The sequence below is a fragment of the Calonectris borealis genome, chromosome 27 (assembly GCF_964195595.1).
Source record: "Calonectris borealis chromosome 27, bCalBor7.hap1.2, whole genome shotgun sequence".
Classification (NCBI taxonomy): Eukaryota; Metazoa; Chordata; class Aves; order Procellariiformes; family Procellariidae; genus Calonectris; species Calonectris borealis.
Genome location: NC_134338.1, coordinates 6,909,818 through 6,935,060, shown reverse-complemented (window position 1 = coordinate 6,935,060; position 25,243 = coordinate 6,909,818). Strand labels below are relative to the sequence as shown.

The following is a 25,243-nucleotide window of genomic DNA, read 5'->3' as shown; positions in this document are numbered from 1 at the left end:
TACAGTACCTTGCACTTTTTTAAATACAAAATATTGCATGGTATAGACATGTCTGTTATCCTTGCCTTGTTCAGTAAGCTGGATTTGAAGAAAGACATAGAGGGGACTCCTCAAAGACTCAACATGTAATGAATAAGAAGATGGGAAAAAAAGTCCCAAAAGTAAGGGTCAAACACGTCACCAATGAATTAACCTTATTAGATTTCTGTGCAGTACAGACTGCTTGTTTTCTTGAATAAAAATTAATTTTGACCCAAGTACAGTTTAACAGGAAAGATCACAGATTATTCACTCATTTAGCATGGATTCAGCTGTTCCTTTCATTAGTCACCATAAAGAATTTTACTTTTTTTTTTGGGGGGGGAGGGAGGAAAGAAAGAAATAGAAAAGAAATTATGAGATACCTGGTGTAATCTACAAGAGCTGAACTAGATCCGTCAGCTGCTGTTACTTTTCTTCTCAATTTTCCCTTTGTTTTTTCTTGTTTAAGTTTGCTGCTGCTCAGTTCAGGTTTCTCAACAGGTTCTTTTGCAGGTGGCACCTTTTCTCCACTCACAATCTTTTTGCGAGTTTCTTGGTTAAGTTCAATCTTTTTTGTGGGGTTGTTAAGAAAAGCAGATTTATCCTTTTCTGGAGTTCGCTCTCCTTTTTCACCATCAGGCTTGGTCTTCCCTTTTGGCGATGTTTTTGATTCAGCAGTTTCTGGTTTAGAGGCCTTTATAGAAGTGGCTTCATGTTCTTTATCAACCTTTTCATCTACTTTTCTTTTTCTTTTTTCAGGTTTTGTATCAGAAGGTTTGCTTTTTTCAGCAGATTTTTTTGACTTGTCCTCTTTGTTGGAGGGCTTCTCCGACTTGGTTTCTTTTGGATGGTCTTTCTTTGTCTTTTCCTCCTTGGCTGGTCTAGTTTCTGGGTGATCTTTTGTCACTTTTGGGTGAACTTTCTGAGGGGTACCAAGAGCCTTCTCATCCTTTTGAGAGGAATATGTTTTAACATTCTCTGTCTTTGGCAACTCTTCATTCACTTTTTTCACAGGAGCTTGCATTCGAAGAGATTTTTCGCGATCGGTGTCCACCTTCTCTTGGGAAGCTTTAGCTGGTTTTATTATATTGCCTTTCTTAGGAGGAACAACCACTTCTACTTTCTGCTTTGTCTTGTCAATTTTTGCTTTTGGCTTATCCTTCTCTTTTTTCTCTTTTTCAGACACCGGTTTGAAAGCAATAGAATCTGCTTCCATAGGCTCATCTCTCACAGAGGTGGCTTCATCTCTGCTTGGGAGCATGAACAGAGAGCCTGTTTTAATGTCTTCTGCCATAATTGCCTCTCTTCCTTTTCTCGCACCTTCTAACAACTCAGCATGGGGAAATCTTTCATTCTCATCTCCTTTTCTTCTCTTCCGGTGTTTTTTATGTTTATTTCCTTTGCCATCTCCCAGTGGATTTTCCACCTCCTTCTCTTTTGATTTTGTAGTTGCTTTGATGCCAAGGCTTTCACTTCCAGAAGGTTTTTCAGAGTAATTTCCAGCTATATTATGATTTCTGTACCTCTGCCCACCAGGATAATCCTCCCTACGTCCCCGAGCATATGGCGAATTCTCTTGTCTGGTCCCAGGTGGACCAAACCTACCTGGAGAAAAGTTTTCTCTATTTACCGGAGGTCGAGGTTGAGCACCAACAGCATAGCCCTTGTAAAACTTTTCATACCATTCTCTATGGTTCCTTTCCCACTCTCTGCATCTTTCCTTTTCAAACGGATCTCTAAAGTCAACAGATCTGCCATAGTAAGCTTTCAGATCATATGGTGGAACTTCTCTGTATCTGTTAAAATACTCCCTTCCTCCTTCCCCTTGAGGTATAGTCTGTTTAGTGGGAGACTGGCCTCTAAATGCTGGAGACCTTGACCGTGAATGGCATCTTCTGTATGGGGGTGACTCTGACCTTGAATGGTGATAACCGTGTGACCTTGTCCTAGAACGATAGTTATGACTCTTCCCTTTGTCTCTTCTTGGATACATTGGCGATTGCGAGTAGGAACGAGAATGGGAACGACTAAATGATTGAGAGTAGGAGTGAGAGCCGGAAGAACCTGATCTTGACTTGGAGTAGGTATATGAACTTCTAGAGTAAGATGAAGCACTATAGGGAGACTTGGACCTTAGAAAAAACACCACAAAAAAAAAAAAAAAAGAACTTAATTCAAAACAGTCACTCTCCCCAGTTTTTTTCCTCCTAAATGTGGTTTGTGGTTTTTTTTTTCCTCTCCATATGCTTATGTCAAAGCTTCTTTCAGCTGCTGACATAATGCTGCTGCAAATTGAAGAACTTGATAACATGTAAAAGTTTCTGCTTACAAGACAGAACAGCTGCTGCTTTGTTAGTGTAAAAACATACGGGAAGGGTAAGTCTATTTCCACGTACTTCTATCACATGAACTACCATAGCTATTGATTGATTTAAGGTGGTATATACTGGCCTCTACTGGTATGTGAATGTCCACATTTTTCACTACTCAACAACTACATGCAGTGCAAATAATTTTTGTTGCAGTAAGACGCAAAAAGAGCAAGTCTTAATGGCTACAGTGCAGTATCAAACATCAAGAAAACACGGTTTAGCCTGAAGACAGTAAAGCTCAATTTTAAAATGCCAGCTTAATCTATTTAACTACACTGGTTATTTGGCAATTTCTACTGCAATCTTACATGCAGTACTATTTAATCAACACTTCTAGCCAGATGTCCTAGCAAAATTTTGAACATACCTCTAGCTCTAACCGAGGATAGTGACCGCATTTCAAGAAAAAACATATCTAAAAGCTTCTAAACTCAGCCTGTAGTAGTATGACTCAATGCCATTACTCTAGGAAAGGTACTAACAGCATTACTAATAGAGAGCTCTTCAGACTCCTGCCCAAGTGATTTTTGGGGATAGAAAACATCAGCTACCCTGAGTTTTTTCTTCACAAGTTTTCCTTTTATTATTTTTTAAAGAACCATTTCACATTATTCTGCATATGTTCATTAGTATCATTCCTCCTCTCAAAATCCTTTAACAATTTAAGATTTCCTTAAAACAAGTCTGATCTTTTAATTCCTAAGAAAAATTTAACAATGTCAACAAAATACTAGTGAAAGCCACCAGTTTGCAGTTCAGGTTAAAACCTCTCTGTGTATCCACATGAGATAAACAAAAGAGGAAGACAATTTCTCTCATATATCTCCTCTGAAGTGCTTTGAGGTAATGGTTACAATTAGAATAGGGAGACGCAGAAAATCCAGCAACTACACCTATTCAGTTTCCAGCCTCTCACGGCTGTCAGAAGGTGGAGGATGCCATTGCAGAGAAGCTTTAGTAAAAGAGACACTTGTTCCTTAACAATTGCTGCCAAATTATAAGTATCAGTCAACTGTAATCTCTGCCATATTTGAGCTCGTCACCTATATATGAAACTCCTATCACTGCTAATCCCTTGAATCATCCAATCCATCTAACGATAGAGAGGTGGAGTGGAACTCCTCCTGATTCTTCTAGACAATCTGCTTCTCCATTACGGACATGTAAGGCAGTTACCTGGAAAATGAACGCCTACGCTCCTTTTGAATCTTTTTATATTCCACCAATTCCTTAGTAAAATCATTTGTAAACTCATCACATTTGGACTTTTTCTTCTCCCTGTTAAAATAAGTTTGACCTTTATTACAATTATAGTTTGACCTTTATGACAAAAAGACATCAAGAAACAAACCATGGCTAATATGAGAAAATGTATACTGCATGCAAATGCAAAAGGTGACCATCCTATTTAAGCAAAACCAATTTAGAATTCCTACAAGTTTTAGGGAAAGTTTTAGAATTACATTTGTTTTGGTTTAGTTTTGCATGTTTACCATCTGCAATGAAAAAGCATATTGGAAAAAACACTACATCATTTTTGCTTATGTCAGATGCACTTTAGTATAACTGCAGTCTGATATGCTATCGAAATACAAAAATGAGAAACAACGCAACTTCATTGAGCCAAATACTTACTCCTCTTTAAGTCTCTGTTGTTCTCTGTAAAACTCCCTAGATAAAGGAGGTGCTTGTGTCGTTGGGATGGTATTTGAATGAGCCGTTGGTACTGCTGTTGGTACCCAAGCTGATGACATGTCTGCAGGAGCTGGGGGATATCCTGGAGGGGGGACAGTGCATCCAGCAGATGGAGGCTGACCAGGTGGAAGCTGAGGAGGAAACTGTGGTGGTGGTACCCGCGGTGGAAGAGGAAGTGCATGGGGCGGTGGAGGATACAAGTGAGGTGGAGGCACAGGCACAAAGACTGGTGTTGATGCTGGCAGTCCTGGGGCCTGAGCCCTTTGGGTATGTTCACTATGCGGGCGTCCTTGATTTGAACTTCTAAAGAAACCCAAAAACATGTGTCACTGTTTGCTATGCTCTGCCCTGATTTTAAAGAGGAAAGCAAATGAAGCGGGAGAATGGTGGCGAGCACTTCTTGTTTTCAGCTTAAGCATTTTTCTCCCTGCTTTCTGTTCATTAGAGACTACGCTCATTTCCTGATCCTCATACTTGCCTTCCACATCCTCACCCCCAACAGTTCATTCAGTCTTCTCTCCTTATACTCGGCTTTGCACCTGTGGATGGAGGCTGCCCACACTTGAAAGAGACTCCCATCTCCCGTGGGCCAAGTGCCCACTGCTCCTCTGCCACTCCTTGGTACACTTAATACATCACACTTCTGATCTTCCAAGTACTGCACAGATATTAACTAATCTTCTCTGGAACTTCTTTTAACTTCTTCCACATATGCTTCATATGTTGTTGCCTCATGATGATGTATTTGGCCTGGTCCTGTCCCTGAATTGTTATTCTTGCTAACTGAATTGGAGATTTAGGCAATCTAGGATGGATCCTGGTTTTTGTTTTGATTTATCTTTAAGATTTTATAAACACAATGCACCCTTACAATCTATCTATAACAAATATATACCAAAAGGAAAGACTAGCTTGACACTGCAGTAATAAAACTCCTCACTCTGCAACTGAGGGAAAGCAGTTTGGCTATTTGAGATGACTAAATTGAAGAAATTCAAAATTGTCATAAAATAACAATGTTGACTTTTCCAATAATTTGCTCATTCAGTATCAACTAAGTTGTTAAAAAAAGAATGTTGGAGGCTGATTTCTATTGGGAAATAAATTTCTTCAGCCCAGTAATCAAAAGGGTGGCTTTCCACCTGATTCTTTAATTATCTTTAATTTTTATACGTACTTATGGTTTCCTCAAAAAGCGTTCATTTCTCAGAGTCCTCTTTTCAATCATGTACTGGAGTTTTAGTTTAAATAATCTTACTGCAAGCACAGATGCCCTTTGTTAAAGCCAATTCAAATTAAGCCATTTAAAAATTAATTACCACTTGTATTCTCCACAACTATCTGTGCATACTTATTTCATTATAAATCAGCTATTGTATAAGTTATGTGTTACGGCCTCATTTAACAGGTTACAAGTAGTAATATATAAGAATACTTACAGTTCCCAGCCTGGTCTGCCACCTGCTGAGCGAACTGGACTGGCTCTCATTGGATGACCTTTGCGAGTGGGGAGAGGAAAAAGAAAAAAATCCCATTCAGTGTATCTGAAGATAATTTTTAAAAATAAATTCTAAAGTTATAGTTACTTACCAGTTGTGGGTATTGATTGTCCTTGGGGGCCCAGAAGACTTGGTAATGCTGGTTGTCTTTGTACAGGAACCTGATAGCCCTTGTGCAAACAGTTGGAAAATAAGCTCTACTAAAATATAAGAATCACTGCATATGTTGAAATAAAACTTACCTTCTCTTCCAACAAACTGCTGATTGACAGAGAGGGAGATTTAGAAAGTTCAGTGGCAGTCACCAGAGCAGCAGGAGGTATAACAGTATCGGCATCACTACAAAAAACCCCAAATTTTTATTATTCAAACAGTGTTTTGAAGTGCTACTTGAAATACAAGGTGAGAAAAGGCTGACTACTGTAAATGGAAAAAAAAATTTAAAAATAATCTTCACCAGATTTATAATATATATATAAGTTGGCCGATTCCAAATGAAGCACTAACGAGAATTCTATTTGACTACTGGCATTTAAAGAGAAAGCTCACCAGAAAAATATTTTATTATGCTAGCTGCACATGAAAGGATTACAGTACATATAACCCACACACTGAATCTCAGTTTTGGAACATGCAAGAACTGAAATTCTACTAGGAAATGTTTATGTGCTACTTCAGAGGCTGCCTTAGAGGTTCTTTTGAATTGTGATCCTTTGTATTCAATGGTACAGCCGAGCCTGACAGTCTTCTGGACAGAGTGGCTATTTGCATTCAAGGCATAAAGTTAAAAGGATATAAACCCTTAACAATAGTATAGATTTTTCATGTATTTTCATCTGACTTCACTGGATTGCAAACTTAGACTGTCATGTTTGTAAATAGTTCAAATTTACAGTGTTTCAATGTTTATTATCCAAATCTGTATGTGTCACTGACTACACTGTGTATTACTGAGGATGACTCTGACTTATCATAATATTGATGATAAAAATATTGTAGAAAAAAGTAATGTGAAAACACCTGGTCAATTTTACCTCTAATTGCGCTTTTACACTTTTCATTCAAAGATTATTTCCTCAGTACTAAAGAGAAATTAATGCACTCAAGAAGGTTACTTTAGGAATTGCTAGCCACTTAAAATCAAAGGGCTCCTGGGGGAAAAAAGTTCCTCTTTCAGGGTAAACCTGTACTGAATGACTGATAAGGGAACCAAACAAGAAATACTTCTGAGAAAATTCTTGCATGAGGCACACTTCCAACTTATCCAAGTGTCCTCATTCAAAGTAAAAACAAAAAACCCCAGAACTTCCACAATTATCTAGAACTGTCACTAATTATATATAAATCGCTAGCTGAGAAGCTCAAGAAGAAGAATCTAACTTCAGCATTTTGGTGTCTTTTATATTCATGTTGATCTACAGATTTACTTACCGAAAAGGTCCATCTGGCTTTTCAGCACGGCGAGATAGGGACACTGCTGGAGGGACATCAGAGACAACAACAGAAGATGGGTTTACTGGCAGCCCAGATGCCACAGATGACTGACCAGGGGCCAACGAGGACAAAGCAGCAGCGGAATGAGAAGCCAGAGAAGCTAATGGCATCATTAGTGGATCCTGCTGTCTGGAAATTGTTTGCCGGAGTAGAGGCTGCAGGTTGTGTATCATTGTTTGTCTCATTAGCACTGGTAGAGGTGGTGTCAGTGGCAGCTGCTGTTGCTGTTGCTCCTGAATCTGCTTACAGAGCCTTTTTGTGTAGCCAGTTCCATTTTTGAAGTTGTTCACAGCCTAGAGGCATGTGAACATTTACAAAAAGTTAATATGAAACTTCAGTAGATATAAGAACAAAAGCCTCCACAGAGTAAAATTACTTGTGTATTTCCTGTAAATGCTATCAATCCTAAAATAAATCAACATACAGATATATGAACACGTCACATTAAACACTGATATTAATAACTGGTCACTCAGAGTATCTGTATTTAAAGTACTTCAGTGTTAACACCGAATTTGAAAGTGAGGCAATCACGATAAACAAAAGTGTGACCTGAATTTGCCATATTGTCTCTAAAGAGTTGTAAGCTTCTGTAACAACAGGTAATGTATTTGAAAAGTAAATTTAGCCTTATTCAATTTAGCCTTGCTTAAGGAGTTGTAAATTAATATTTTCTTCCTTTTCAGCTTTTTACAAATAGACTTTTCTGGCAAACAGTTTACGTAAAAGTTATCATGTTACCTTGCGTAGGAACTTGTTGGCAATTAAAGCATCAGGAGAAACATCTGTTTGATGACACGTTGGGCATGTATGTTCCTCAGATTCCAGTAATGCTGTTCTAATACCTGTGAATAATTAGAATAATCAAAATAGTTTTTAGCCAAACTAAGGAAATTATTGCGGTTCTAATCAATTATAAAAAGACCTATATGAGTAATGGGTGAATATGGTCTTGAATGGAGAGCATGAATTATAAATGTTCAATAGTGTAAAAAATTTATACTATCCAGCAAATAACTATACAGTTTTGATATCTCACTATTGTAACATTTGAAGATGTAGAGTAGTCTGTGTCTTGATGTTTCGACTAGTCTTCTTTCCACTATCGAGTACAGTAAGAAGTCACCAACCTCAAGGTTAATGAACAAAACACATTTCAAAAAACCATTAGTAGGTTTGAGTTCTGAAGGTTTTAACCAACTGCCCTGTGGAGAAGAATGTGGATTAAATGCCTAACTATCCGTTTGTTGCGGACCACAGTAAGTCATATATCAGTTGGATATATAATTTTGTATGAGAGAAAGGGCTGTGGACAAACTAAATGCATTCAATATCCAATACTGTAATCACCTGCACAATTATGCACTCTTCTCATACTCGTTCTTCCGCATGTAAAGAGGATTTAACTAGATACGTAAGAAGGGAAAAAAGCTTTCTGCCTTTTTTTTTTCCTTTATATGAGAAGAGTCCTTTCCTACTCAGGGTATACTTAAGTATTAAATAGAACTGGTAACAAAGTAATTTCATTATCTTCTATTTCTGCTTTCAGAAGATGAGATGTGATGTTTTGAATTAACAAACATGGGAGTAACACTTACATTCGTCACAGTAACTGTTTCTACAGCAGGGAATAACAACTGCATCAGTCATTATATCTTTACAAATGAGACATAACAACTCATCTGGAAAAGGATCATCTGAGGAAGAGGAGGACTCGGGCTCCTCTGGTAAAAAGGGAGGCTTTTCCTTCTTTCCTCTAGCATAAGCTTCCCTGAAGGAGTGGTGGGGAAGGAAAAAGAAAACAGTTAAAGATGGGTAAAGGAAAACTTTTTCAAGTTTTGAATTTTATCAAAGGAAGACAATAGATGGAATTCTTCTCACTCCACATGAGCCTTCTAAAACATAGGCATTTAGTTTAAACTACTTTTCTATAGTCATAACACCAGAAGAGGAAGGGGGGAACAATTTTCCTCCTACAGAACTCTCCCATTCATTGGATCAACTAAGAAATTAGTTCAGACTAGAAAAATGATTTTTTGACAGATAGAAATCAGGTGAAATGAATCCCACCTCTCCTTTGCCAGAGGGTAAATGTAAATTGCAGGCTCAGAATAAAGTTAGTCTCCAAGTAATTACATTTTACGAATTAAAGAATTCTATGTTACAGCTTCTACAAAAGAAGACCCATGACAGAAAAACAGAAGTGCTACCAAGTGCATTTTAAAACAGCCGCTCGTGTCAGCACACAGCAGTATTTTCTTAGTTTATAGCACCAGGAAAACTTCAGTCTGTTTCACACATGGGATTTGATAAAAGTCCGAGGGGGCGGAAATCTCAGTCCAACAGCTACTTGTTAAATTTTGCAAGAAGCCTTTGAAACATAAACCAAAAGCAAAACGAGCTTTCAGAGAGAACGACTCCACTGCAAACACTACTGAAATGTTTTGCAGAAATACAGATTCTCAGCATACCACAAGTTTAACCAACTTCCAAGGGCACGAACAATAGGACCACCCTATTTTAATATTCAAAAGTATCACAGATTCTATGGTTAAGCACAATGACAGTGCTTCCTGCCCCGTAATTACAGATGCTGGCCAACTTGGTTGCATAGCCATTCAGACATGCACGCACGGTTTCTCTCGCTCACTTTTTGGCCAGTCCAATTAATTCCATACTTACGCATTAATAGTTGGTATTGCGTATTTTCCAGTGTTTGTCAGCATAGCACCCTTTGTATTGGGGTCTTTCACCTCCACCATGAAACTCCTTGGAATTCCTGTGCTCTTTTTAATTCTGGGAACAGACTCAAAATTTTTGTCCTGTTAAGAAAAGAAATGCAGACATATCTCCTTTTAAGACCCACACTTAAAATGACATTTCAATGATTATTTTAAGCAGCAAAAGCCTTTAATCCTCTCCTTTTACCTTGCATAAGGGTTACTCGACTAAAATACTTATTTTCCTAAATGAATATAGCCAGGATGTTCCAAAGGCTTGAGCAGTGTTTTGAACTCATTCGACATTCTTTGGCTTAACTTCAGGTTCCTTAAGGGTGAAATATCCCTTAGCCCACCATCCACTCAAAGAAGAGACACAAACCTGCTCCTCCTCCTCCAAAGTGCAGTTCAGAGTAAGAGCTTAATTCGGTGCTCTGAATCAGTCACTGGGGAATCATATCACCATCTAGATATGAAGGTTGAATTCATACCTCATGCATTCAGTGACTAATGTTAAATGGGACAAATACTCAACCAGAGGCTTGTGTAATTAAAACATGCAGATATTCAATAGATGGGGTCAACAGAAACATCTTGGTTTTATACAAAATACTAAAAAGTGTGAACTGTCATTAAAAAGAGTTAAAACCAGAAACATTTCCAGTAATATTGAAATATATAAAAATATGCATGAAAGTTCACAGAGAAAGATCTGTGGACATACTTAATGTCTATGACCTAGAAAAAAGAAAAGTTTACATTTATAATGCCAGGTTTCCCTTGGATTTTGAAGGGCTTTGCAACATTGCCATATAACCTCTGTATTTAACCCCAAGAGAAATAATTCTTAATATGAGTATTCGTGTATTTGTTACGTAACTGCCAAGATAAAAAATTAAAAGCTAAATAACACCAAGAGTGCCCCACAGTCTTACCCCATTTGTTGGGCAGTTCTTTATATAGTGGCCAGGTTTTCCGCAACGAAAGCAAGTATATGATGATGGAGGTGGACCCAAGGGTTTCTTCATGTAACTAAAAGTTTTTTAGGAAAAAAAGAAAAAGATATGTGTCTCTCTTGTTAAAACAAACATCTCTACAATTTTTCTATAACCTTCAAAGAACAGATTTGACATTACCAACGCTTACTTGATTGGATCATATACATGGCCAGACTGTGTCATCATAGCTTTTATTTTATCTTCTTCAGAAGCATTGGCTTCAGCCAGATTGGCAGTCTGTTTAACAGATAATTAATTGACACACATTAGAAACACATTTAAACCCACACAGCCAAAGACAACACTACCCACCCAATCCCATAAAGAGCAGCACAACGCCAGCTGGGGTTGTGTGAAAACAGCTGCTTATATAAAATATGGTTGTCCTGAAGATGTTCTGGGGAGTCTTTACACCATTACATGCCTGTTAACCTATCTGAAAAGAGCATTCTTGGGCTCTCAAAACCTTAGGCTCTGTTTGTACCTTAAATAAAGACTTGTGTAACCAGTCCAATTTTTTTCCAAGTGGATTGAAGCTATGTGTAGAAAAAATTATACTATCCAGTATTTTTAAACTGATTTTTAAGCTCCAGACTATTTGAAGGAGAAGATATCTACTGTACATTTAATTGAGAAAGATGTATGCAGGTACCATTATTTACATTTTGCAGCATTAAAAGGACACACAACTTAAGAGTCATTTTTGCTTGCTGAAATTCAGCTTCAGACACAGAAGCATTAAAAGGAATCAAGGTTTTTATAATCCCTCAGCAAGACAAAAGATGCTTTCCAGTAGAAATTTGACCATCATGTGCTGTAGGCAGTCCAAACTGCATGTTCCCCCCTACTAACTTCTTCATATTAAGTGATTTAACCACAGTGAGCAAAACCTGCAGTTTTTTCCCGTTGACTGTGTCCTTTTAACATACAAATTGTAGTATAAACCTTATGCAGAACTAGATCTTCAAATTATTGAAGCCAGCTGATCTTTTTAAAGTATTTGTTCAAATACATTTATTACAAACTAGTCCAGACACAAGCAGGGTCTAAGGGAGTGACTGTAAATTATTTGGACCTTCAGGCACCTATCATTCAGATCAACCACTCATGGTTTGTTTTTACATGCATTCATTCACAGAAGCAACCAACTAGTTTCAACATTCTATTAAACGGTTGTTACATCTACACAGTTTTTTCTCAACAGTAACATAATTCCAGATTGACATCTATGAAATAATTTCCATTAACATTTACAGAAAACTTTACAGATACTTGACTGTGGAGAAGAATTGTGGAGTTGGGAGTTTCGGCCAAGATAAGACAGGAATTCGGCCTGTGCGCTGAGAACTAGCAGACGCGCACATACGCCTGAGATAAGACCTGAACACCTGGCTTAGCGGTCTCCTCTGTAAGGAAACTGAAAACATCAAGAGAATTATGTAACTGGTTAACCGTGAGAATAAGCGGATCTGAGAGCAGTCGTGTGGATCTTTGCCAAAAGGAAGAGAGACTGTTTTTCGTAGTTAATAAGGGATACGAATCGGGTCATGACTGGGGGAGACAGCGGGACCTCCCCGTTATGGTAAAGGATATATTCTCCTATATTGTAACAATAAATGATTCTGCGCATGCTTATGTGAGAGTCCGTGCAATCATACACCACAAATGGCGCCCAACGTGGGGCACGACTGAAGAAAAAAAAAAAAAAAAAGACAACGACCTGAAGAAAGAAGGTCTTGAAGAAAGGAAATAGAAATATCCGGTGCTGTACCCCTGTTGAGCTGGACGGAGGATAAACAGAGGATCAATATATCGAGCTCGATTCATCACAGGTCGCAGGACGATTCAGGTGAGCAGCCGCGGGGAAGTTATACGAACTTGATACATTAGTCATGGGGCAGTCGGCATCTCAGTCACAGAAGCTTCAACTTGAAATATTTCAACGTATTTTAAAGGAACAAGGTTTTAAGGTCGCTCCAATACAATTGGTGAGACTCCTTGCGTGGGTCCGGGATCACTGCCCTTGGTTCCCTTCTGTAGGAACGGCTGGGTGTTATGATTTAAAGCAATGGCAAAAAGTGGGTGAGGAATTACAGACTAAACAGATTTTGCAACTAGAAGTTCCAGAGGGAATATTGATTACCTGGCGAGTTGTGTATACAGCTCTGCAAAAGTTATGCCCTGCCGAACAGGTGTTGCAAAATGTGACTGATCCAGCAATACCGGAGGGAGAATCAAAAGATAGGGAAGATTCCTTTGAATTGTTGGCTCCTGATGAAACTGTAATGCCTCAGGCAGAGCCTGATTATGCAGGAGTGGCAGAGCCCCCACCTCTGAAGGATGATACGGGGCTAGACGATCCCTTTGACACGGGCTCGATAGATCCTGAACGAGAGCCTGATTTATACCCTCTACTCATGCCAGTTAAAGCAATGGCTGCATCTGCGCCAACGGCGGATGAAATTTTACAGCGACAGAGACAAAAGACACTTTCTCGGTTGTCTATTGTAAAACCACCACCATTTGCCCCCTCCCACCCCCCCGAGGAGATCCGCTGCGGGGATCCGCGCACCCCCCCCACATATCAGCCTTTAGGTACAGTAGCGCCAAGGCTGTCCTTTGATGAGTGTCGTACGGAGGCATTAAAAAAGAGGGATATAACGCTTCTCCAGGCAATGCCTGTAATTTATCAACCTGGCAGAGCGCCAGAGTATGCTCATTTACCATATGAGGTGATTAAGGAGGTGCGCAAATCGATAAAGGAGTACGGGTTACAGGCTTCATTTACAATAAACTTATTGCAAGCAATAGGGGAATCTTATGCAATGACTCCTTTAAATTGGAAGTCTGTATTATGCCTTGTTTTGTCAGCAGTGCAGTATTCTGTGTGGTTTTTTGAGTATTGTGAACTTGTTATTGCAAAGGTAGTAGACAATTTGGACAATTTGCAACTACCCTATGGGCGAGATGAAATGTTAGGTGAAGGGAATTGGGCGTCACCTGCTGCACAAGCCACCTTACCCTGTGAACTGCTTACACAGGCGGCTGATTTGGCTAGGAAAGCATTAAGGCGAGTGCCGGATTCTGGAAAGCCGGAATCATCATTTGCTACGATCCGGCAAGGGGCGCAAGAACCCTATGTGCAATTTTTAGATCGATTACAAACTGCTATACAACGTCAGATAGAGTCTCCTGAAGCCGCCGAGTTGTTGCTTTTTCAGCTTGCAATTGAGAGAATGCTAATTCTGATTGTAGAAAAGCTATAGATCCCGTTCGGAATCAGGCAAAGACTTTAACTGATTTAATCAGAGCCTGTCAAAATGTGGGGTCAGAACAGTTTAAAGTGGAGATATTAGCAGCAGCGTTGGCTCAACAACTAACGGTGGCTCGAGCGGCGACTAAGTGTTTTGTATGTGGCCAGGAAGGTCATATTAAAAAAGACTGGCCCAAAGCAAGACGAGGAACAAAGGGCAAATTAAAGGTCCCGCTCAGCTGTGTCCTCGTTGTCAGAAGGGATATCACTGGGGTAACCAATGTCGATCCAAATTTGATAAGAATGGTAACCTGCTCCCGGGACTGGTACAGGGAAACGGGAGGAGGGGCGCGAGGTCCGGCGCCCCGAGAACCTTCAACAGGACCCCGATTTCAGGGCGGGTAGCTCAAGCCTCAACCTGGGCGGTGAATTTGCACGAAATAAATGTGAACAATTGCCAACCGTCCATGCCCTTAAGCCAGCTACATTCGGAAGCACCGGGTTGGATCTGGCCACCAGCCAATCAACAGTAATACGAGATCAATCTGTTAACACACTCCCCACTGGAGTGTATGGTCCTTTACCAGCAGGGTTTTGTGCCTTATTGATAGGAAGTTCCTCAACCTCCAAGGCAGGACTTTTTGTTCTTCCTGGGGTGATTGATACTGATTATACTGGGGAAATTAAAATTATGGCTTGGACTCCTACTCCTCCGTGTACTATTCCTGCGGGGGAGCACATTGCTCAGCTAATTTTGTTCCCTAATGTTCAAAGGGAGAAGGGAGATCCTATATCAGGCCAGCAGAGGGGGTCAGCAGGATTTGGAAGCACAGGTTTGCCTCAAATATTCTGGACTCAAAAGATAACTACGGGTCAGGCTATGTTGATGTGTAAAGTAAATGGCCGTGCTTTTACTGGACTGGTGGATACAGGGGCGGATGTCTCAATAATTCAGAGATCTGAATGGCCCTCTGATTGGCTATTAGTACAAGTTTTTGCTGCCGTTACCGGAGTTGGTGGTACCCAAATACCATGGCAGAGCTTCCATTCTTTACTGGTGGAAGGTCCAGAAAATAAACATGCCATGCTGAAACCCTATGTTTTAAATGTCCCATGTACCCTATGGGGACGTGATCTGTTGCAACAATGGAATGTAGCACATACGACCCATTTTTAATGAAGGCCACTGAAGTACAGCCACGCCTGAAACTGACTTGGCTTACAGACAAGCCAGTGCGCGTTGATCAGTGGCCTTTGAAAGATGAGCGGCTAGAAAAAGCTTGGGAATTAGTACAGGAGCAATTACAATTAGGACACATAGTGCCATCCACCAGTCCTTGGAACACGCCTATTTTTGTCATACCTAAAAAATCAGGGAAATGGAGATTGTTACAGGATTTGTGAGCTATTAATGCCATTATGGTATCCATGGGGGTATTGCAGCCCGGGACCCCAAATCCTACCATGATCCCTGATGATTGGCATTTAAATGTTATTGATCTCAAAGACTGCTTTTTTACAATTTATCTACACCCAGAAGATTGTGTTCGGTTTGCTTTTTCTGTTCCTACAATTAACAACAATCAACCTATGCAACGGTTCCATTGGGTTGTTTTACCTCAAGGCATGAAGAATAGTCCTACCATCTGTCAAATAGTGGTGGGAGAGGCACTTTTGTCAATTCATCAACGGTATAAAAATATTGTATTGTATCATTATATGGATGATATCCGTTGGCAGCGGAGACAGAATCATACCTCTCTCAAATTTTTGAGTGTTTGTCCACAGAATTGCATCGATACGGATTTCAGATAGCAGCAGAGAAGGTACAGTCAGTTTCTCCTTGGAAATACCTAGGCTGGAAACTCTTCGAGTCGCGTGTGTGTCCGCAAGCCTTGCGGCTTGCTACTACTGTAAGTACTCTGAACGATCTACAGAAGTTGTTGGGCACAATCAATTGGTTGCGACCTCTATTGGGAATTACCACTCATGAACTGTCACCTCTGTTCTCGTTGCTGAAAGGGGATCCTGATTTGGCATCCCCCAGATCTCTTTCGGAACCAGGCCAAGCAGCATTGCAACAGGTAATGGATAAAATTAATGATACCTTCGCACATCGAATCCGGCTATCGTTGCCGGTTCGATTGTTCCTTATTTACCACTACTTTCAACTGTTTGCCTTACTGGGACAATGGGACGCTAGGGTACAAAGTGAAAAGGATGCCTTACACGTTCTGGAATGGCTGTTTTTACCTCACTCGTTTACTAAGACATTGACCACTGCAATTGAAATGATCTCTCGTTTGATATCACAAGGTCGACTACAATGTCAACAATTGACAGGTTGAGATCCAGATGTTATGCATTTGCATTTCACAGGAGATGAATTTTGGACATTATTACAAAACAGCCTGAGTTTTCAGATTGCAATGGCAGATTACGTTAATTCCATAGAACACAACTTACCACCCATCGACTTTTGAATTCCTTACAGTCTCTACCACTACAACCACGCATACTATTAAGCTCTGCACCTGTACCACAGGTGCAAACTGTTTTCATTGACAGATCTGGAAAAACAGGTAAAGCTGTAGTGGTGTGGAAGATGCTGGGAGGATGGAAAACGTCTGAACACCAAGTGGAGGAAGCAGATCAGGCCTCCTGGTCTTCGGATGTTACTTGTCTACCTGGATCTACGCAGGTAGTTGAATTAGCAGCTGCTGTTTGCGCTTTTGAATTGTTTTCTCAAATACCACTTAATATAGTGGCAGACTCAGCTTATGTCACAGGCGTAGGACAGCGCATAGAGACTGCATTTATTCGAGAAGTAGATAATAAGCAACTATTTTCTTTACTAATACAGTTAGCACAGCTGCTGCGTGTTAGACGATTTCCGTATTTTATTATGCATATCCAATCTCATACTAATTTACCAGGACCGCTCATTTCCGGTAATGCTGCTGCGGATGCACTCACTCTGATGGCAGTCCTACCTCGCCGTTTGGAACAAGCCAAATTATCCCATGAATTTTTTCATCAGAATGCTCGCTCCTTACGGAAGCAGTTTTCTCTTACAGATGAACAGGCCCAGGACATCGTTCGTGCTTGCCCGGATTGTCAGCGGCTCACGCCAATGCCAGTAGTATCTGCTGTGAATCCCAGGGGACTGACTTCCAATGAACTATGGCAGATGGATGTTACTCATGTTTCCTCCTTTGGTCGTCTGCGCTTTGTTCATGTGTCTGTTGATACCTTTTCTGGGTTTTTGGTCGCAACGGCTCATACAGGTGAATGTGCTCGTGATGTTATCAAACATCTTCTTTGATGCTTTGCGGTATTGGGGGTCCCCCGTAAACTCAAAATAGATAATGGACCTGCCTATGTCTCTAAACGGTTGTTATTATTCCTACAGGCATGGGGCGTGTATCATGTTACAGGTATTCCGCATTCCCCCACAGGTCAAGCAATTGTGGAACGTGCTCACTCTTCCTTAAAGCTGATTCTTGAAAAACAAAAAAGGGGGAATCCACTGGGAACTACCCCTCAGGAGATGTTAGATAAAGCCACATATGTATTAATTTTTTTAAATTTGTCAGGGACAAAGCAGCAATATCATTCAGCTGATGACCGGCATTTTCGAACAGGAGAGGTTACTGAAGTGTATCCGAAGGTATTTTATAAACACTTAGAATCTGGTCTATGGGAAGGTCCGGTTCCCTTGCTTACCTGGGGACGGGCATACGCTTGTGTTTCTCTTCCTACAGGCCCATATTGGGTCCCTGCGAAGAATGTCAAGCCAGCGCAAGTGTTGGCAGATGGCCCAGAAAAAGGACCCGAGGAAAAACAACGAGAGGATGCTGCCCCTACGATGGTTCGGTAATGCAATCAGGTCAACATTAGTAATACGGTCTACAGTGCTGTTTTCTGTTCAATCTTGTCCCACGATAATGCTATGGGGAATTGGCACTACCATGATGTTTCAACCTGTGGAAGCTCATGTTTATTGGGCACATGTGACGGACCCTCCTTTTTACCGACCTTTGTCATGGTGGGACGCGTCGTTACCGATTAGCAATAGTGATACTTTATGGTCAGGTGGCATTTGGATTCCCCCATCTCTAGATGGGAAAGATGATACATATTATGCTAATGACACAATGTTTGTTTCTGATTTTCCTCCATTATGTCTTACCGTAGATAATAAGTCAGAGTATTGTGTGATCGTTGAAACACAGCAACACTTAGTAGCAGTGTCACATGGAAAACGGGCGAACCTTACTATGGTCACCATTCCTGGGTTGGCATCAAAAAATACTATTGATAATGATATGTTAATTGGTGACTTTGTTTCTGATTTTCCGCAATGCATTTTGCACAAACTCTCATCGATCACACAATTTGGTTGGAAGCCATGCTTGGGAGAACGGCCTCGAGAACAAAATTTAACCGTTGGTCGTATTATAGATTGGGGCCCTTATGGGTCATTTTGGGATCCATCTTTGAATCAATCTGTTTTGCCTTTTCAGAAAGCCAATCATTCAACAGTCTGGCACAATGGTGGGTCCACAGGACCCATCCTACAGATGGAGTATAATGGTTCATTTTCTCCTCCACAACCGAATGTGTGGCGTTTAGCTTTGCCTTTTTTTACGAGGCAACTATCTCAAGTATGGATTGTCAACAAAACACAAGCTAATCTGAATATAATACATTAAATTAATGTGACGGTATGTACTACTCATCCTTATCTTTTTGCTATGACTTCGCGTGTAAACATTACTTGATGTAATCACTCCTTTTGTATTCAGCTTTATTCTCCTTCTTTTAGAAGTTGTATATCTAAACATGATTTTAATGAAACTGCTTACATTTTTCCCCTTCGACGTCGGGCAGAACTATGGATACCAGTTAATTTAACCAGACAGTGGGAAGGAGAGGATGGTTTGGGTAGATTTGTTAGAATTCTAGTAGAAGATATAGATAAGTCTAAGAAAAGAGCAAAACGATTCTTAGGTTGGTTAATTTTTGCAATTATTTCTGCTGTTATTATTTTAGCAAGTGCCACTGCAGCCATCGCTTCCTTGACACAATCTGTAAAAACTGCACATGACGTAAGTGAGGCATTAACCAATGTTACTAAAGAATTCCAAATTCAAGAGAAAGTTGATGAGGAGGTATTATCTTGGCTACAAGCCCTAGAGGCTACGGTGATGTGGTTGGGGGATTGGCAGGAAGCGTTAAAAACGAGAATTAGTCTGCCGTGTGATTGGGAACATGTACACAATGTTCCCAATGTGTAACCCCCTTACCATGGAATTCATCACAACATGATTGGACTTTTATTAAGCGACATTTGATGGGAGCATTCGATTTGTCATTGCAGCGAAATATTCAATCTTTACATGATCAGCAGCAGAATCAGATTCACAGATTACAGGAATTGACTAGCCAAAGTGTGTTTGACAGGTTACAGCAAGACTTGTCTTGGATAAATCAAAAAAATTGGTTTAACGGCCTCAATCTACGCATGTGGGTGTTTATTGGCATAGGGGCAGGAATGTTTATTTTGTTCCTAGTGTTCCTGCAGGTCCTTCAGTCTGCGATCCGCAACGTGCGCAAAATAGAAGCTCGCGTCATGGTGACCTTACTTACCAATGGGGTGGTGATAAACAAAAAAGGGGGAGATGTGGAGAAGAATTGTGGAGTTGGGAGTTTCGGCCAAGATAAGACAGGAATTCGGCCTGTGCGCTGAGAACTAGCAGACGCGCACATACGCCTGAGATAAGACCTGAACACCTGGCTTAGCGGTCTCCTCTGTAAGGAAACTGAAAACATCAAGAGAATTATGTAACTGGTTAACCGTGAGAATAAGCGGATCTGAGAGCAGTCGTGTGGATCTTTGCCAAAAGGAAGAGAGACTGTTTTTCGTAGTTAATAAGGGATACGAATCGGGTCATGACTGGGGGAGACAGCGGGACCTCCCCGTTATGGTAAAGGATATATTCTCCTGTATTGTAACAATAAATGATTCTGCGCATGCTTATGTGAGAGTCCGTGCAAACATACACCACACTTGACTAATTTGTTTGAACCCAAATGGTTTACAAAACACATCCCAAACCCACAAAACATTACTAGGAATAGACCAAAATTCAAATATCGCATTTCATAGATAGTAATAATAAAACAGAAAACTGTTAACACGTTGCCTCCATGCTAAGCCAGTCTGCACTGAAGAGGTTAGAGTAAGTAACTGTTTTGAGCTGCTTTATGTTATGTTCCTGTATTTTTCTGAAATACTTAATTTTTCTCAAAAGCTGTGGTGTGTACACCACTTGGACAGTTTTTCACATTTTAGAGTAAAACTTCACATGAGTTTACAGAACCAAGGACACGTTTAGGGACAGCACTAGTGGAGACCAATTTGTTTTGGTGGTTACTTTCCAAACTATTTTTTTTTTTTTGCCAAATGTCCACAATTTAATTTCTACACTGAGAGAGGGAAGAAGTTACCATCGTGTCTTGGTTTCAGCTGGGATAGAGTTAAATTTCTTCCTAGTGCTGTGTTTTGGATTTAGTATGAGAAGAATGTTGATAACACACTGATGTTTTTAATTGTTGCTAAGTAATCTATAGTCAAGGACTTTTCAGCTTCCCATGCTCTGCCAGGTGCACAAGAAGCTCGGAGGGAGCATAGCCAGGACAGCTAACTGGCCAACGGGGTATTCCATACCATATGATGTCATACTAAGTATATAAATAGGAGGCGTGGTCCAGGAAGTAGCGATTGCTGTTTGGGCATTGGTCAGCGGGTGGTGAGCAATTGCATTGTGCATCACTCATTTTGTATATTCTATCATCATCATTTTTTTCCCCCCCTTCTTTTTCTGTTCTTTTAAACTGTCTTTATCTCAATCAACGAATTTTTTTTTTTTTTCCCGATTCTCTCCCCCATCCCACTGCGGGGAGGGGAGAGAGTGAGCGAGCGGCTATGTGGCGTTTGGCTGCCTGCTGGGTTAAACCACAAGACAGTGGGAAGAGATTTCTCTTTCTCAGAAATGAACTCCAGCCTTTATTTTCAGAAGAAAGAACTAGCTCCTCTGCGTTAGACCCTGCCTTCTCTAATCTTTGTAACTCTAAACAATAGTAATTTAATTGGCTAGCACTATGCTTTTTCACAAAGTGCAATCACTAATGCTTTCCCACACAAAGTTACACGTTGTTGAGCAAAAAATGCAAGCAGTTCCATAGCAAAACATGGCATTACAACAGTTACAGAAGGTCACATCTGCTAATATGCCACACATACGCATCAGTATTTTCCTGTAAACAATTAGGTGCATTTACACAATTTACACAGTCTGCGATCAAACAAATTAGATTGTGTTGTCCACTGTATATATACTACAGTGTATGAAATTGTGCAGCACTCAAAGCATGGATCTATAACTATAATGACTAGACATTCAAAAATAGCCATGCAATTGTCCATGTTCCAGAAATGCTTCTATTTTGTCTGTTGCAAACCCGCCTCAAATGTCCATAACTTATAGCCAATTAAATTCTTCTGTGAGAATTGTGTTAGTTTCCAACAGAAAATTAATGAAACATATGAAAAATGGTGAACAGCTTTTGCAGTGCTTCTTCTTTGTGTCTTGAAGATGAGTAATACTGCAACACTATAAGGTTGAGGCTGATAAGGTACCCCCCCTTCTATCTTCCCAAACTGGGAACTACTCTTTACAGGATAGTATCAAAATATACACACATTTTAAAGTTAAAAGAAATACTTCAAATTATTAAAAATTAAATTAAAGTTTTGTTCACATTATAACAGTTATCCAGCTATATATCACAGTATAAGATTTAAAAATATGAAACAAACACTTTTTTTGTTTAAAAGTATTTGACAAGAATATATATATATACCTTAGTAAGCTGGGTCAGAGAAATAGATGCAGAAGAGTCATCAATCTGTTCACAAAAAATTAAACACATATTCAAATTCTACAATCAAAACATAGCAATAGTTAACCTCTACTGTAGTCTGAAAGTCTGCACTATAACCTCTGAGCGTCACGGAAAGAGGCATTTCCAACCTAGTGTAATTTATATTTGTTCAAAACAGAGTCCAAACCTGTGACAGCTTAAGAGTGCCTATATGGTTAATAAGAAGAAACTAAACTAACCAAACCCACTTGAGATCAACTTATTGCTCCAGAATATCTCAGAAAGAGACCCGTGTCAAATGCTCACAACTGCTTAAAAGTCGAAGGGGCAAGGAAGCCGTCAATTTTCAGACAAAAAGTATTTAAAAAAATATTTATTTGAGAAGGAAGCATCACTACAGTAAACCTATTTTCAGTGTAGTTTGTAAATCAAGCAGTTAATGTCTCATCATTTATAAATGCACATGGTTATGCTTTTATGAACACAGTAGTTGCCTGTCAAAATAAAGCACAGGTATATCAGTCCTGAAACGTGAACTATGCCCCTCCTGTCAATAAGTTTAAAAATGCCAAACTCACCATACCCCACAAAATCCAAATAAAAACACCAATCCAAAACATCAGCCATAAAAGTAACCCACCACTTTGTCTAGAAAAAAATAAACTTCTCAAATTATTGAAATAAAGGTGTTTACCATGACAGAGTAGCCTATAAAAACTGAGAAAACTGATTTCTTGTATTTTATTAGGCCACAGGCCATACTATCCAAATTAGTTTGGGAAGTGTGAGAATTTAATATTATTCTCCTTGCTATCAGACCAAAAACAATTTTTAATGATGATGAAAACATGGATTCAGAGCACAATCCTGTAATTTTTTTCTCCATTGCAACTACACTCCTCGCTCCCAGCTACCTACTGGAACAGCTTTCAGGAATTAAGTCCTCACTTAGTTAGTAATGGACTGCAATGTTTATAGAGAACTAATACTGAAGTGCAGTTTTCCCACAAGTAAAAAGGCTAACTCTTATCTTGTTCCTTTTCCAGTATATTGAATTATATTACGCTACAAGCAGCAGTTAAGCTGATACTAGTAAAACATTATCAGAAAGAGACTCGAATAATTGCTTATTATGTCTTAAGTTGTTCAAAAACATAGAATAAAATTTCACAACGTAAACTGAACAGTTCTCCTCAAGAGGTCACTAAATTGGGAGAGATTAAAACCCTTCCTTGGAAAAAGCTCTTGTCCTTTATTACCTAATGTAGTGGAAGAATTCAAGGGAGCAGTTTTAGCAGACTCCGGGGAAAAAATATCTACATGCAGAAGATGATTCCTCACTCCAGTTAATCATTCCTTCTCTATATGTTTAGGAAAGCACATCCAACAGTACTGTATTACGAACTCAAGAGTTCTTGAAAATGTGCCTTTGGCAAGGAACACCCAGATCTGGAAAAAGACACCTTCTTTCCATTACAAGCCTTACCAGAAGATTCAACTTTCATTCTTTTCAGAACATTTTGTACCTAGTTATGTTAAAAAGGAAGTTTGATCAAGTATTTTGCAGCTTCATGCTCCATATGCCACTCCTTTTTTACATGTAGAAAAACAGGCCTATGTTCTCTCATGGCAGGCACAACCACTATCATTTAGTGGGTTTTCAGAAGCAAACAAGAAATTAGGAAAGCTCTCTATTGGAGTCCAGCATTAAACAGCCTAGTACTGACCAGTAACTGAAACATAACAGTTAATAAACTACTAATTAGTTCCTGTATTTTTTTTAGGAAGTAGTTATTATATGGCCTGCAGGCAACAGTCTAATTTCTTAAAGGAGGTGATAGCACTCCTTTCTACTAAACAGTTATCAAAATCAGCAAATAGATAATTAATGTACTATTTGGTATGTTTGCCCAATGGCCATCTTCCAATGATCCTACATTCTTGTGTCTTTTTTTTTCCTTTAAATTTCCACTGAAGTATTTCCTGTCAGTCCCTCCAATCAGTCAAGTAGAAACAACATCTCTATGAAACTCGTATACAATCCTAAGATAATACTGCAGAAGAACTCGAAAAAACCAAAACACCAACCAACCAATCAACCAACCAAAAAAAACTCCCCCAAAACCAAAATTGACAGTCGATGTACTAATTCCCATTTCAAACAGAAGACTACACAGAAACTAACACAAAGCAAGTGGGAAAGGGGACATAAAGTAGGAGGAAAAGGCTAATCTCACTGCTGGAGTCCTACATTTAAATTACAGTGGTTTCCTAAATAGCCAATAGCTTGGCTAAACTAAAAATTCAGCCAGGAAGGATCACAGTTGTGCCTGATGGCACTAAAACAATGGCCATGACTCTCTGCATTTCTGCAGCCTCTAAGGACAAATACTAACTAGAGACCCTTGCAGTTACTGAAATAGTAACACTAAGACAAAAAGGATCCACTTTCTTGATTTGGATGTAGTAACAGTAGGACAGCAGGACACATTTGGAAGTGTAGAATTACAGCTAACATAAGAGCAAGACAATGAAGAAATATTCAAAGTATAAGCTTTTGTGCATCCTTTTTTAAAAAATCATAACTAATTGTAATTTTGCTGCTTTACTGTTCAACAATAATTGACAAGCTTTGCTGTGATTTATTCCTACCACACTAAGATCCAGGTTCTGCTTTGAAATACATACAGAAATATGTGTATTTAAACCAAAACAAAACAAAACCAAAAAAACCCACACTTTAGACCAAGAACTGAGTTAGCTTTAAAAATAAAGCTAATTGTGTCTCCAATACTAGAAGCATTTGAGACTGCAGTGCTTTTATAGTGAGAGAGAGAAGACTTATAAAAAGAGATGCAAGGCTTCCACCCTATGGCTACCCACAACCCAAATCAGGTACAGTCAGAGCAAACAAGAAGGGAATGTTTTTGCTTTGTCTTTTGTTTACTTTAATTAGTTCTAACTAACACTAAGTTTTCCCTTCCACTCCAGGATTTTTCCTTTTTTTAAATTTTTTTTTTGAGACATCTGTGTTAGTTTATGGTAAGATGCTACTTAGAAATGTAATACAGGCATGCCAGGGAACACATGAGGCTAAAAGAATGTTAACTTTATTTATGAACATGTGATTTGTGTTTATACACATGCTAGTAAACAAAAAGAAAAATAATTGTTTTCAAGAAATAAAACCCCATCTGAATTAGATCAAATACTATAAATGTGGTTTATATAAATGCATTAC

General features: G+C 39.4%; 1 protein-coding gene across 1 annotated transcript in view; it reads right to left on the bottom strand.

The window, feature by feature from the left end:
- LOC142093464 (E3 ubiquitin-protein ligase RBBP6-like) overlaps window positions 1-25,243 on the bottom strand; it is a 40,092-nt gene that overhangs the window by 2,779 nt on the left and 12,070 nt on the right. The window contains 13 exon segments of the mRNA XM_075174644.1: window positions 405-2,153; window positions 3,570-3,671; window positions 4,029-4,391; window positions 5,528-5,585; window positions 5,679-5,757; window positions 5,830-5,926; window positions 7,019-7,374; window positions 7,823-7,926; window positions 8,680-8,852; window positions 9,764-9,903; window positions 10,737-10,833; window positions 10,948-11,036; window positions 21,982-22,026. Coding sequence (XP_075030745.1) covers window positions 405-2,153; window positions 3,570-3,671; window positions 4,029-4,391; window positions 5,528-5,585; window positions 5,679-5,757; window positions 5,830-5,926; window positions 7,019-7,374; window positions 7,823-7,926; window positions 8,680-8,852; window positions 9,764-9,903; window positions 10,737-10,833; window positions 10,948-11,036; window positions 21,982-22,026 — 3,452 coding nt within the window.